This window comes from Sinocyclocheilus rhinocerous, unplaced genomic scaffold, assembly GCF_001515625.1.
Source record: "Sinocyclocheilus rhinocerous isolate Xijiao unplaced genomic scaffold, SAMN03320098_v1.1 scaffold2752, whole genome shotgun sequence".
In the NCBI taxonomy this organism is placed as follows: domain Eukaryota; kingdom Metazoa; phylum Chordata; class Actinopteri; order Cypriniformes; family Cyprinidae; genus Sinocyclocheilus; species Sinocyclocheilus rhinocerous.
This window is the reverse complement of record NW_015632119.1, coordinates 423,814-436,505: the sequence shown is the minus strand read 5'-3', so window position 1 is coordinate 436,505 and position 12,692 is coordinate 423,814. Positions and strand designations below refer to the sequence as shown.

The 12,692-nt window shown below is 35.7% G+C and overlaps 1 protein-coding gene across 3 annotated transcripts in view; it reads right to left on the bottom strand.

Annotated features, from left to right (window-relative positions):
• The window catches only part of LOC107742212 (E3 ubiquitin-protein ligase TRIM9-like), a 50,065-nt gene that overhangs the window by 22,124 nt on the left and 15,249 nt on the right, over window positions 1-12,692 (bottom strand). For all 3 annotated transcript variants that reach the window (XM_016555109.1, XM_016555107.1, XM_016555108.1), the window contains 2 exons: window positions 5,621-5,716; window positions 3,007-3,129 (listed from right to left, as the gene is read on the bottom strand). In XM_016555109.1, coding sequence (XP_016410595.1) covers window positions 3,007-3,129; window positions 5,621-5,716 — 219 coding nt within the window. The remainder of the gene's footprint in view (window positions 1-3,006; window positions 3,130-5,620; window positions 5,717-12,692) is intronic.

Genomic DNA, 12,692 nt, shown 5'->3' with positions numbered 1-12,692 from the left:
TTTTTTTTTTTCTTTTTTCTTTTCTTTAGTTTGAACTTTATTTTGTTCTAAAATTGTAAAAAATAATAAAAAAAATCACTTCAAGGTTGTGAACTGTATCTTCAAATAAAACTTTCAAGAAGTCGTCCATCCATCCATTCTATTATCCAAACATCTCTGTCCTTTGTGGCACAGTTTAACTCCATGTGGCTCAACTTACCCTCTCCCTAGGCTCAATTTACCCCATACTGGGGACAAGTTGTGCCAAGAGACTTTTTTTTTTTTTTTGAAAGCCATATTTTGAAGGCAGTTTATTTTAGATCCAAAGTGATTATTCCCAAGGATGCACCACATCCTGAAATGTCTGTACATATTTAAGTTGGGCCCATTACTGTCACATGCTCACTATAAACACACCGTAAGTAAAAACTGGCTCAACTCACCCTGCTCTCCCCTATATGTTAATACAGGCACAAGACTATGTTATATGAGACTAGTGTAATAAAAGAAATCTTTCAACTCCTCTCATCACTATATAATATGGTAAACATGGTTACTATCATGTTACATGCAAGGTTACTTGAAAGGGTGTGACATAACTATCCACAAATTATTGCAAACTAAGCAAACCCCACTAAGTGACAGACTAAAATATTCCCCACAATTAGCAAATGTTTCAATCCTGGATGGATCAGTACAATGTTCCTGCCATGATCCTGTGTGTTCCTGTTCACCCATAACTGATTTAGTTGCATAATAACATCAGAGACTATATACTGTACTTCAATGGAAAGATGGGTGATGAATGAATGACTTAATGAATAAATTAATTTTGTATTGTCACGTCATGGTTCACTTTACACATAACGTGCTCTACAAAGTGATTGTGTCTCTTCAGAAAACTTGGAATTAACAGCTTGATGGAATATGGAATATGGAATTATTTTACAACGTCTTTATGAACTTTTTGAAGCATCAAAGTTTTGGTAGAATGGACTTTCAGTGGAGAGACAGAAATCTCTCAGGTGTCATAAAAAGTATCTTCATGGGTTTGAAATTACACGAGGGTGAGTAAATGATGACATTTTTTTTTGTGAACTATCCCTTTAAGTAGAGTATTAAATGTTAAGCTTACTAAGAAATAATAAGCTATGAATGATCCTGAATATATTCTATTAATATTTGTTTTTGAAATACAAAGAGCTGATTTCATTTTGCTATCCATGTCTAATTGTGAAGACAATGTGCTGATCAAATCAGTCACTCTTTATTTATTCCTGCATTAATTATAATGCATAATTATTTAATGATGCACTTGTCAAGCGCTCTGTGGAATGAGATGAATGACTGTATAATTATAACTGACAGAACCAACATTAACCCTTTAAGTTAGAAATGAATGAATATTTAAACAAAACAAAAAGGAGGAAGATTAACGCCCTGTTCAATGTGTTTAATGTGCCATCATCAAAAAAAATGAATAGTGCTTAAAGACATTCATATTGTGAGGTTATGAATATTTAAATATGAAAAAAGCAAGACCTTAACTTTTCATTTCCTTTTTTTTTTTTCGTCTGCCAGCCTTATCCTGATTAAAATTACTAGAAAGCCTTCTGTCTCTAATCTGTATCAAATGAAGCAAAGGAATTTATGTTGGTTGGTTTATTGTGCACAGAGCCATACATGTACCACGGTTTCCTAAATTTTGCTGCTTTCCTGTCGGCTGATGTTTTATTTTACAACCATAAGTTGTGATATATAAACTGTAGATAATCTTCCTAATGCACAATATAAACTTGCATCACTGTAATCTATAGAACAACCTATGGATTAATTCCTTGATATACTGTAATAACTGCATAGGACTGAGCGGGTTTACTTTCACACCCCAACCCCCTTCATCCTGTGTTCAGTGTGGTGAAAGAGGGCATGTGTAAAGCTCTGTTGTCAGACTACTGGCGTGGAAGAAATGAATTAGAGTAGAAAATGACGTCTCCTGTCACTGCAAACAAAAACACTTCATTTGATTATCTGAGCAGGGCACACAGACCCCGGAAGATGGAGGAATTTACACTATTAGCCACAAATTATCTTAGAGAACAGAAAATTGGCTTTTTATATCATGAGGTCCTCAATACAAGCAGAGCTGATGAAAATGGCACTAGAAGCATCATGCTAATTTAAAAATCCCTCTTTAGCCAAGTGCTTTAAATTTACATTTAGTCATTTAGCAGACGCTTTTATCCAAAGCGACTTACAAATGAGGACAATAAAAGCAGTCAAAACTAACAAAAGAGCAACAATATATAAGTGCAAATGACAAGTCTCGGTTAGCCTAACGCAGTACACGTAGCAAATGTATCTTTTATCTTCAAAAAAAAAAAAGTAATAATACATTTAAATAATAATAATAATAATAAATGTGAAAAAATAAACTAAACAATTAAACTAAATAAATAATTAAAATTAATTTACTTAAATTTTACAATTAAATGAAAAAAATATATATAAAAAAATATATTAATATTTGCTACTAGTGCAAATATTTTGATCATATACTGAGTAAATACATTTTATTCCTTACATACAGCCAGATTAAAGAAACTCACTGATCTCACTTTATTCTGACCATATGGAGTTGCACAAATAACACAAAAACTCAATCTGCTTTCCATAAAGTCAGGGGAGGCCACACTAACAGTGCGGTGTATTGCAGAAACACTTTCTCTCTCTGTCCCATCTGTGTGGTGAAGCCAGGAATTATATCATAGGAAATAATCTCACTGCTGCAAAATGTATAGTTATAGTTGAACAACTCTTAAATGGTTTTCAAAAAATATATGTATATAAAATATATGTATACTTTTCCATTCTACCCTTAAAGGCTGATTCTAAAATTACAACTACAACCACTAGCAAATGTAATTTACTACTCCTAATTTTAGGTGTGTGGACCCCTGTCAAGAGGTGTTGAGACTAGGAATGAGTGAAAAGAGATGTGCATGTTGTGTGTGTGTGTTGACCTACCTTTAGCTTACTCTCTTTCTCCTTTGTGACCTTGGTGAGCAGTTTGGCCTTCTGCCGAGTGAGCGCTTCAATCAGAGAGTCACACTGAGCGACCAGACATGCCTCAAATTCAACCCCATTCTCCTGTTACACACACACACACAGTATACACATAATGAGAGTGAGCCTCAAGAATTTGCACCACAAAACAGTATATACAATACAATATGTCTCCATGATTTTGTTTTTGATGTCCTGAATAAGGAACTTTTGTACTATTTTAACCTCCCTCCTGAAGAAGTCTGCTAAAGTTAGTTGTTGTACTTTTTCACCATCTGTCTGAGCCCTAAGAATTAAAAACGCTATTGTACCTTTCAGACTTATATATTAAAATGACCCATTTTATGATTGGCTAACATTTTCACATTTGTAAACTTCTATATTTTAAACTGCTGAATACTAAATGGTGTTTGTATGCAAATGTGGGAAGCCATAATTTAAAACTGTGGAAATATAGTTACAATATGACATTATTACAGCTTCATTTTAATATATGGTCTCAGATGTTTTCAAACAAATTAAATTTCCCAAATACACCCTGCCATTGGTTGATGAAACAGATAATCTGGCCCCAAACCCACATAATTGAGTGTTTTGTTTTGTTTTGTTTTGTTTTGTTTTGTTTTGTTTTGTTTTGTTTTGTTTTGTTTTGTTTTGTTCAAACTGGTCATGATGCTTAAACAAATAGACCAAAGATTTGATCCACAATGTGGCTTAAACAAAACAAAACAAAACAATAAAATACAATAAAATAAAATACTACAGAGACATGCTACTAATGTCCAATGAAGACACAGGATTAGAGCTGTCTCTACACATCACTTTTCAAATAAAATCATATCAACAATAGTTCCATGAAATATGGGCAGGTTATATTTTGCTATGGTTTTTTTTTTTTTTTAGAATACACAGCTACTTCACAAAGTCCATCAATGCATCAATGGTGAGGATGCTTTTATAAGCATCAGACAAATTGGACAATGCAAACCAGTCTTAGGCTCAACCAGTGAAGTTTGGTGCTGGACTCCCTGTTTGTGCAAGATGGGGAGTGGGGGTGGGGATATGAAATATATATATTTTGCTATTCTGTTTGGTGTCCATAGTGGCACAGAAATGAAACACTACAGCTGGCAATGATCAGTTGTCTGTGGTGTAGGAGTTTGGAATGCAATTAATCGTTCATTCACTTTGAGTACGGTTGTGACTCAGATGTGAGATCTACACCCACACACTGACACTGCGGCTGAGTCATTTCATCTACTACACAACGATTATGAAGAGAAGACGTTTCATATGAGGCCATAAAATAGTACAATGGCAAATTCGCATATATTAAACATCTACCTTGCATTGACAAAATGAATACGATGGATAGGCTATAGCCGTTGTAACCCAAATAAATAAGGTCTTTTCTGCTAATGCTTCAAATTAATGCTTCAAATTTGACATTTATTCAATATTTTTATACTTCCAATATGTTTTATTTGCCCCAGGGGTCGATGGAACCCTAGTTGAAAACCCCGGCTTTAGATGATTAAAATCTTTGATATGCAACGCATAAACATGCTAACAAAATTCATGTCAACATCTGACATACGGCACGTTTGCTGGATACATGCTGAAACTCAAAATACGTTCCCGCAACTAAGAGTAGGCCTATATGTGACTGGTACCTTTTAAAATAAGAGGCAAGGCCTGAAACCAGACTGTACTCCTTCTGCAGGATTTGTCTCTCTGTGAGCAAGTATGTCACATTGCACTGAAAATCACTGATAGCACTTCAGCGTAAAGTCTGCTTACAAAGGCGCTCATAGACAATCTCTTTCTCTCTCCCTCTGCCTGCTGGGCAGTATGAAAGGGCATAAACTCTTCACTGGAGTAAAAATAGCTCAGAGCTCATAATCCAGTGGTCTCCAGGCAGAATACAATTCAAAACTCATGACAATCATGTGCATGTATGAATTGTATGCAAAAAAATTTGCTTTGATCAACATTCAATACAAATGAATGTTAAGCTGCATCAGTTTCATTTCTCTAGACTAGGGCAGGGTAAGGAGATAATTAATGCTTCAAATTTGACATTTATTCAATATTTTTATACTTCCAATATGTTTTATTTGCTTCCGACCCCCTTGCAAGACCCCAGGGGTCGATGGAACCCTAGTTGAAAACCCCGGCTTTAGATGATTAAAACCTTTGATATGCAACGAAATTCATGTCAACATCTGACATATGGCACGTTTGCTGGATACATGCTGAATGTTATAATTACCCCACTTCATTTTTAACTAAATATTAATTTGCATATTTATTGAGACACTCATAAATCAAAGAGGAGATGCTAATATTCGAGTGCTGCTAGCTTGGCTGTTTTGATTATGTTATGATTTTTGCTCTGATGTGAAGGCAATTTTTTATTCACAAGTGTTCAAAACATAGAGAGTCTTTTAATATTCTGAAAGGAACACATTCAAAACTGGCAACCTATTTAAACATTTAATATTTAATGAGTTTACATCATTTTCACATTTCTAATACATAACTCTTCATCAGATGGCTTTGTTGTGTTACATACCTGTATCTGCTGAAGCAAGTTCTTCAGTTGCACCAGGAACTCCTTGGCCTCCTTGGCTTTGTCAGACACTCCATTCAACGCCTGGGACAGCTGACACTGCACACATAAACAAGGGTCAATGAAATCATTTGCTTAACATGCTTAAAAATCTTTTCTTCCAAAATAATTTGTTGATAGAGATGTGAGTGAAACAGTGAATATGTTATGTAACTTCAATTCCATTAAAACATTTATCTATTAATGTTGCATTAAACAGATGAAATATTGTAGTTCACTGTATAACTAGTATGCACACTTACATCACACATTTTAATTATATATCATTACTAGACACTAGGGGTGTAACGATTCATCGATATGGATCGATACATCGATACGATGTCTGACGATACGATGCATCGATGCCACGCGTAAAATATCGATATCTGTAGTATAAATAGGCATCTTTATTTTGGCACTGTCCACATTTTCACATAATGAAATTTGAAGAGGTATCGGCAATTTTTGAGGTATCGGCAAATATCGTATCACTGGGTATGAGAATCGATATCGTATCATATCGTATCGTGACGAACCATCTTCACACGCTTAAAAAACGTCTTAAACCTGCATAAATTCTTGCAGCACATTCATTAGCTACATCCCACTGATCATTCCCAGTATTCTACCTAACATTCCATGCTTCCTTAAATACCACCTACCATTATCTAGAGTCCTGATCAACCCAGCATTAGCTGGCATCCTCAAATACCACCCAACATTCCCACCGTTCTTAAACATAGCCCAGATTCCCAACATATTCAAACTCAGGGGGTCAAGGTTTGGCTGGCTAGCATGAGCAGTCATCCCTGCTGGTACATACCCTAAATAAAACCTTATGTAGGCTAGAAGTTTATTTCTCCCTTGACAGCCTTCAACACTCACCATTTACTCTAATGAAATTAGAATTATTGACATTGAATTATTTAGAATGATTGAAATTGATATTTTCCCCCAAATCGCACAGGTTCAGTGGATATTCTCCAAAATGGCACCAGGGTGACGTGGAGGATACGAATTGTTGAATAAAGTCTTTATTTTTGTTTTCTTTGCATACAAAAAGTATTCTCGTAGCTTCGTATAATTATGGTTGAACCCCTGATGTCACATGGATTATTTTACCGATCTCCTTGCTACGTCTCTGGACCTTGATCGTGGTAATTACATTGCTGTCTATGAAGGGTCAGAGAGCTCTCAGAATGCATCAAAAATATCTTAATTTGTGTTCCGAAGATGAACGGAGGTCTTACGGGTTTAGAACGACATGAGGGTGAGTAATTAATGACATAATTTTCATTTTTGGGTGAACTAACCCTTTAAGGGAACAGCAACAAGTGACGAACTCGGCTGGGACATGCTTAGCTTTTTGGGGAATTATTAGCCTAAATAAGCTGACGAAATACACAATTACTGTAACTGTGAAACATTATGTAAGCATGGCTAACTTACAACTTCCCTTATGAAAATTAACCATGGTTTTACTATTTTAAAAAAAAGTTATTACAGTTAAACAATGGTAACCACAAATGAACCATGGTTTTGCTACACTAAGCATAGTTTAACCATGGTACTTGTACAACTGTGGTTATTCAAATAGTAAGCTATATGGCAAAATGGTTACTACACTTTTACTATAATAAAAGGAATCATGGTTTATTTTCATAAGGGTTGCTGGGGTCCCCTTGGAACATTTCCGTTGTGGTCTGTGCTACTTGCCATGCGTTTCTGTGTTTGGTTGTGTTGGAAGTATTGGCAGCGCGTGTTGTCAAACTGATGAAGATGTTTTCTTAATTTGCTGGTGCTTTTTCTATCTGCATGTTTTCTTAAGTTGCAGTGCGTTGAGCTCTCTTAGCCACCGTATCTTTCTCATTTGTCTCATCAATATTTTCTCAAACAAAACTCAGCTGTCAGGATTTATATGATTTTGATGGGCTGGTCTGTGCAGAATCAGCTTTAGATTATTTAAACACTGTCACTGTCAACGTAACACCCAGTCACGAGAGGCTTTGCCCAGAGGTTTACCAGACGTAGGCAGACGGTATAAGATCATTTGAATATGATCTTCTCAATGCAAACAACAGCTTTGCATTATGGTTTCTGTATAGCTAAAACTTTAGCCTACTGTACTGTGTGTGCCAACTATCTACTTCTAATCTGATCTCTAATAAAACCCTCAGCCTGAGCCGGACATTTGACCGCAGTTGGAGTGAGATCCACGACTCATTAATCCAGATTTAGTAGGAACACTGAAAAAGCACTCACCAGCAGATCTCTGAGTGAAAGGAAAAGATCGATAAATAATATGTTCTGTTCAACAAGTTTTATAAACATGGTTATTCATGCAAGTATAGCAATACTAAGCAGAACAGCAGTTGCAAGTCATACGTTTTTTTTTTAAGCTTTCTTGTTTTAGTCATAAACACTATTGCACAATGTTTATAATTTATAATAATACTAATTTAGATGATGAAGTCAGCTGAATAAACAGCACAAATAAGCAGGGGTATCTGGGTGCAGGCAACATAAAAAGTTACACATCATTCACATATACTACAATACAAAGCTCGTAGTCACAATAGTGACTTACAGGTTATTAACAGGACAATGTGTAAATAAAAATGACATGTTTGTATAGTATTTTATAAAAATGAATTAAATATGTTACCACATTGTATTGTCATTTAATATAATGTCAAGGCTAGTTATTAGATTGTATTTATGCTGCCTATAATAATAATAAAAAAAAATTCAAATTATTTCTTCTACAAAGTACTAAAAGAACTGTTAATGGAACCGTTAAGGAACCATAATTGAACCAAATCTGTTAAATTCCTTATGATTATTGCTTAGATAAGATCTATTTTATTTTTTAAACACAATAAAGGGTTAACATCTTCTGCGGGTCCCTGGCTTGACTAATGATCACTCAAGTCTGTGGAAAACACCCTGGCAAGAATCCACAGAGATACACACACACACACACACACACACACATTTCCTTCCCACCTGCTCCTCTTCCTCTGGGCCTTCCCTGCATGGCCTTCTTCGATCAGCGGGGTCTTAAATCAACGAAGGAAACACACACACATAAACAAACACAAGCACACACACAGACGTATCTCCTCGCTCTATTAACATGCCATCTGCCCGAGCAAGCTGTCCAGCCTGCTAACAAGAAGACCCTGACAGATACCCTTCTCATGGCCCACTTCTCCTAGTATGTGTGCCTGTGTGACCGAGTAGAAGACACCAGGACACCGCTGGGGTCAATGATGCATCGGGGTCACCGTCCCACCCCTCTTTTGTGTCCATAGACCCTGTACAATCTGGCCCTCCTTCACACTACTCAGGCTAATTTCAACCAAAGAATCAAACAAAGAAATAGGCCTGGTTGTCTTCCCTTGCTTTGTTAACAGATTTTAAAATCCAAAATGTCACGTAGCTGTAGTTTATTGAGCACAGTCAGTGCAAAGGTCAGTGCAAAGGTCAGACTCACTTACACAGATGAGATCAAATGTATTTCAGGTCTAAACATTCTGCAGGCTGATTACTGATGAATCAAATTTGCACACTTTGTTTTGAATAATGAATGAATGATGTTTGTCCTCTCTAAAAGGTTTTAGAGTAAAACCATAAATAAACCAATAGATCTTTTGACAAATATGTTTCAAATTTTCCTAAGAGATGACAACTCCAGTCAAGTCTGTGTACTGGATAAAATAATACTATATGTGCAAAACATTTTGGGGTAATTTTTTTAAGAAATTAAGAAATATATACTTTAAATCAACAATCATGTGTAATATTGATCAAAAGTTACAGTAAATATATTTATAATGTTACAAATCATAAATGCTCTCCTTTTGAACTTTCTATTCATCAATGAAACCTGGAGAGAGAAAAAAATCACTGTTTCCACTAAAATATTAAGCAGCACAACTGTCCGATGGCTTTCATGGGTTTCACTGTATCATTTCAATCTCTAGGTGGAAAGCAGGACAATAAACAGTCAGAAGAATACATGCAAATGCAGAACTATAAAAACAGTATGGTTCGCTGGCATTGATATACTGATTTACTAAAACACTGAGTCTATCTGTAATAATGGGGAGAGCTCTGAGAAAAAAGGCTGCGCTAATATGAAATCACACAGAAAAGTGGAGCTACTTTATTTAGGCTCTCTATCTTCCTAAAAGACGAAGCGCTATTATCCCATTATCTACTTCAGCAGAGCAATGTGATGAAGAGCTGATGAGACGTGAATTGAGAACTGTGTTTGTTTAATGTGTGTGTGTGTGTGTGTGTGTGTGTGTGTGTGTGAGTTAAAAATCTGTGCTGATGTAGTAGTGACCTTGATTGTGAGTCCTCGGGGAGTATGCACTAAAGAGTGGGTCAGGCTTGCCATACACCTCTGAACCTATCGCCCTTTCTGACTCACTTCCAAAATGTAGTGATGTACCTCTTCATAGGCAGAGACAGGGGCGTAGTGTTTGGGTATGCGAGGTATGCATATGGGCCCGGGTTGATTGGGGGCCCGCCGAGGGGGACCTTTTAATTAAAACGAGGGAACGAATTCTTAATTTGTGGCCTCAATATATATATATATACAATAGTCTTTCGATAAAAGAGAATTAAAATGAAAGAAAGAGAATTAAAATGGTGCAGGTGCCACTGAAGCTAGATGTGATACAGTTGTGATACAGTCTTTTCAACTAGCTAGCTACCAACCTCACACAGGTTTTTTTTTTTATTATTATAATTTTATTTGGCTGTGGCAATGCAGCATTTGCACATAGTTTTAAAAAATGACACAGTTCTACACATTTATATATATATATATATATATATATAAAGTAGCCATTCTTTCCATTGAGAATGCACGAAGCCTTAAATTAAACACCAAGGACATTGTGGATGAATTTGCCAAAAGAAAGGCCCGGAGTGAGTGAGTAGTTTTTTTTTTCTTTATTTTTTTCTGTATTTTTGCATTTTGGGCCGCTGTGCCAAGAGTGTGCTTGTATTAAGTAATTTAGAAAATATGTTTTAGTGCCATAATATTTTTAGAATAAAGTCAAAATTACAAGATTAAAGTTCTGTTATATTGCATGAATAAAGTTAATTAATGTGAAAATTCCACCTATTAAAAAAAAAAAAAGCAAACAGACAAAAAAAAGGTCTGTGGCGGTTAACTGACTGATCTATGAAAATAAAAGTTGGCAAAGTTATATTGTTGCCGTTTCTGAGGTAAATTTTATGGTACGACTGTTATGACTATTCACAAGCTTTATTGACGATTTTCGAAACACTGATTTATTGATTACATGAGATTTTATTGTTAAGTTGTTCTGATTTGTTTCAACATGTCTTCTGATATTCATTTATGTTTATCATGTGCTGGAACTAGTAGAAAAGAGGAAAAAGAAGATTGATTCACATGCCGCTTGAACTGAGGTGAATACAGTGATCTCACGCCACATTAAAGAATGTTGTGATAAAATTGACAGAATTTAAAGGCTACGATTTACAAAACACGCTTATTGCGATGGCTGGCAAGCTACAAATAATGATTAGACTTGAAAACGTTAAATATTATTTCCAAGAATTTATACCATCCATAAAACAGCTTGTGAATAGTCATGTAATGTTATTTACCTCCGAAAAGACAACAATAAGGACTGTTGGAGCCCACATTAACCTATAACGTTTGGGGGGGCCCTTACAAATGTTTTTGCATATGGGCCCGGGTCTGACTTGCTATCCCACTGGGCAGAGACCTGTCAAGGCAGCATCTTAATCGAAATGGACCCACACAAATAGGGTCACCCATTTTAGAAGAGAGACATTCTCCATCTGTTTATACTTTTTTAGATTGAAGCAAAACTATTGACCAAACAAAAATTAAATGCAATGCAAAGTCACAGTGTACTCCGGCAGCTGTGTGTGTGTAGCTATAAAAAGGACAATCACTACTTGACTGAACTGAACTGAACTAAACTGAAGTGCTAGATGAATTTGAAATACAATCACTTTGGCTTCAGCTCACTGACATACAACTTCATTACCTCCGTTTTAAAAATAGGCTATATGCTAAAAATAAACATGAAAGAATTGTAACTTTAAGAATTGTACACTGACAAGCTACACAAAATCGCGTTCAAAATCGCAGGCGATTCATTGCCGATTTTGAATGTGATTTTGCGCAGCTTGTCAGTGAACTACGGCTCTGTGTAGTAAATGCCGCTCCATCTGAAAGCACGTGCTGGAGATTTACTACTAATCACCAGAAGCGTTTGTTCATGTTTTTGCCAAGCCAAGTCTTATTCATTGTGTTTCTGCTCACTTTTGGATTTTAATAAACCGCACATGGGTTCTCATTCAACTTGCCTCCAGTGGACATACATTACAGTCATATGATTTGATTTGTATGAGCACTTATGATTTAGAAACCTTATGAAAGGATTTATGAAACCAATTTTTTAAACTCTGTTGTTAATAACATAGCGATGTTTGAAGCATAGCCTGAAACAAAAATCACTTTCAGTCACTTTCAAACCAAGCAGCTTTCTATGGAAGCCCGTTTCCGGCACTGAATAAAAAATAAAAGAGGTAATTGCGACTTTTTAATCTCACAATTCTGACTTTTTTTCTCAGAATTGCGTGATACAAACTCACAATTCTGACTTTGTTTCTCAGAATTGCGTGATATAAACTCGCAATTGCGAGTTAAAAAGTCATAATTGTGAGATATAAACTCGCAATTCTGAGAAATGAAGTCAGAACTGCGAGATATAAACTCGCAATTCTGAATTTTTTTCTCAGAGTTGTGAGATATAAACTTTTCCCCCCCTCAAAATTGGACTTTAACTCGCAATTGCGAGTTTATATCTCACAATTCTGAGAAAAAAAGTCAGAATTGCGAGAAAAAAAGTCAGAATTGAGAGTTTTTATCTCGCAATTCTGACTTTATATCTCGCAATTCTGACTTTATAACTCGCAATTGTGAGTTTATATAACGCAATTCTGAGAAACAAAG